Source organism: Elaeis guineensis, chromosome 7, assembly GCF_000442705.2.
Source record: "Elaeis guineensis isolate ETL-2024a chromosome 7, EG11, whole genome shotgun sequence".
NCBI lineage: Eukaryota > Viridiplantae > Streptophyta > Magnoliopsida > Arecales > Arecaceae > Elaeis > Elaeis guineensis.
Genome location: NC_025999.2, coordinates 83,334,587 through 83,337,686, shown reverse-complemented (window position 1 = coordinate 83,337,686; position 3,100 = coordinate 83,334,587). Strand labels below are relative to the sequence as shown.

Below are 3,100 nucleotides of genomic sequence, written 5' to 3'. Positions count from 1 at the left end.
ATGAACTGGCTGACATTTTCCTGATCTACCACTCTGATATCATGGACAAACTCAAGGAAGACGTTGGCCAAACGGTAACTTCATCGATGAGCTCTTTCATCGTCTAGTTTTCTGCAGACTGATGCCAATATATATTGATAACAGGAAAGAAATATTGGAATCATGATTTGAGTTCTTGCAAGCTAGCTTGGCACTCCAAGCGCAGTGATGACTTCATCTTCACAGGAGAAACGGAAGCACGAGTCTATGAGCCATAATTACTATCATTCTAAAGATGAGAAATCCTAGAGATTGCAAATTTGACTTGTCTTGAGAAGAGGAAAAGCAACCTTACTATTGTCTTGGGACCAACCAAGGTCAGAGTCTCTTGAAACTAACCCCCATTAGCATCAAAAGAACGCAGCACACTCTTTGTTGCATCACCACTCATTCCACGGTTAGGGCAAAACGCATCAAGCCATCCACATCCATTAGGCCTTCCAAGAACACCGAGCCAAAGAAACATTTTATATGGAACTGTTTAGAGATGAGAAATCCTTGGGCTAATATATAAATCACCGCCACAGCAAAATTTAGCTCATAGGTGCAGAAGAGATTTAACTTAAGTTTGTTACATTGAAGAGCGGACAATCCTTATGGAGGTAAAGGCAAAGGGTAGCTTCTAATAGCATCGATCTTAATTTATTATATGGCAGCAATAATCACATAAGCAAGCTCCTAATTATCGCTGCTTGGGCACTGGTTGTGTCGGTCGTGGCAAGGAGCTCTGACAGCCTCTCACTCAAATCATCGACCTCTTGATGCAGGCTCCTAATGTGGTTACAGGTGTCTTGCAAGACCCTGGCCGCCGGCATCTGCACCCAAAGGCCAAATTATAATAATGCTTTAGTGGAAATAAGAGCAAATGAGCTTGCAAAAAATTAAGGTGGGTATGAAACCTACACTGTTGTTGCTCCTAATGCCGGCTTCGGGGAGCAGCGCTTGCAACTTGGACACGAGATCATTGATCTGTTCATCTGTGATTCTCGATGAGCTTGACTGCCTTGATCGAGTAGTCCTCCTGCTGGACATGTTTAATGTCAATAATGGGATGTGTTCTTTAGTGTAGGTTGAATCAGTGACACGTTAGGGAGCTGGTAAGGGTCTCAAAAAAAAGGCCGTCTAAGAGACTAAGCTAGTGGCAGTTCTATATGTGGAAGAGAGGGAAGTAAGCACAAGATCGCAGTGAGATGTGAGGGATGGGAGATGAGACAGGGGGAGGACAGGGAGAGGGGTGTCAGAAGAACATCTGTTTGGTGGAAGGAGGGAGCGAGAGAGAAAAGTAAAAGAGGCAATGGAGAAACACAGGTGCGAGGGAGAAAGAAAAGGGCGAGTGTGGTATTTAAATAGCGTGGGGAAGGGGCCGGGGAGCGAGAGAGAGAGAGAGAGAGAATCGCACCTGAGGATTCGCTACAGTGTCCTCTGGTCGTATGTCTGCCGATGGAGAAATTGGTGCCTGCACCGCAAGCACCACGTGGCCATGCAGACGGCCAATCACGGCCCGTTGGTTCTTACCAGCCCCATGCCACGATGGAGGTTTAATCTGAGGTAGAATCTTCTTATTATATTCCTGTAATGAATTTTACGTGGTACAAAAAAATTAGTGACGGTAATTCATCAAAATATATAATATATATATATATATATATATATATAGAACTTATTTAGAAAATAATATATATTTTAGAATACATAAAACATTTATTAATAAAATGTCATTTTTATTAATGCATTAATATATTATTAAGTATTATTAATATCCATGTATTAATAAAATGTTATTATTTTTTTGATGGAATATGTTATTTTTATTAAAATATAATTAGTATTATCAGTATTATTAATATTATTAATTTTATTATTTATTAAAATATTATTATTTTTCAACAATGTATTAAAATATAATCCTCCGGATCTGCCGCGTATATATTTTTCTTTGAAGCCATCCAATCTAGTAATGTAAAAAATCTTGTTGATTTCCTTTTTGTATGTTAAAATTAAATTATATTATTAATTCACTTTTTAATAATTTTAGTTTTTGGAATCCTAGGGCTGGTTAACATGATTGAATTAAGAAAAATCTTGTTTAGCCCATTCTGTTGTAGCTATTTTTTCTTTTATTTTTATCTATGTTAACGTGCAAAGTAACTGGCTTGTAGCTCTTTCTCCAGATTTTGGTAAAAATAATGAAAGTGAGCAAACAAGCAACTAGCAAGTAGGGATGCCAATGGGTTGGCTCAGCCAATATTCATATCTGCTCCATAATTAAAATCTCTACATTCATATCCATCTTGCATTGGCTCACATAGAGATGTGGTTTGGATCGAATCGGATAGATAAAAGGAGTCAAATTAGATTGGATCAGGTTGTTTTAGAAACTCATAATGTAAATACTATAAACTTGCTCTGGATCAAATCGAATTGGATCAAATGAGGTAAAATACTATTATCTGTATTCGATCCAAATTTGTTTCGGATATTTTTTTCTAAAATTTATATCCGTCTCGAATTCTAACTAGATTGAATAAAATTCATTCTATTTGGATCAAGTCAGGTACCGCCAGGCCAACTAAAATTATCATGCTTTCTACTAGCAAGCTACCTAACTAGCAACTCTTAATGTCTAGCTTGTATCACTGGAGCCAATCCATTATTTGATTACTTATTCGTTCAAGAAAAAATTATATTTTATGTTCTTAAATTTTCTCATCTCGTTTTGTCTTACTATCTTGCATTCTTTCTTAATCATCAATTAAGAGTTGCAATTCAATTGTATGCTGTGGACCTTTAAGACATAATCAAAAATATCAAAAGTCAGCAACATCTTGATAGCATCCCCATTTTTGTACAAGCGGTGGATGGCTCTTGCGGGTGCACCGCTTGTGGCATTTATCACACGCTTGGTACTACCTTATCTGACATCTGCGACCATTAAAATCATTAAGGGCTCCCTTTTTTTTTTTTTTTTTGGTAAAAAATTAAGGGCTCTCTTTTGGTACATCTTTCTTGTAAGCTAACTATTCTCCTACATTTTTTCACTTTTTCCTTTCAACATGGTTAC

General features: G+C 37.2%; 1 protein-coding gene across 1 annotated transcript; it reads right to left on the bottom strand.

The window, feature by feature from the left end:
- Positions 1-630: 630 nt before the first annotated feature.
- On the bottom strand, positions 631-1,368 carry LOC105048576 (transcription factor ILI6-like). The gene is made up of 2 exons (XM_010927919.3): positions 943-1,368; positions 631-854 (listed from the first exon to the last, which is right to left on the bottom strand). The coding sequence occupies exons 1-2, from the start codon at positions 1,069-1,071 to the stop codon at positions 702-704; spliced, it is 282 nt and encodes a 93-aa protein (XP_010926221.1). The 5' UTR covers positions 1,072-1,368; the 3' UTR covers positions 631-701.
- Between the last annotated feature and the right edge of the window lie 1,732 nt (positions 1,369-3,100).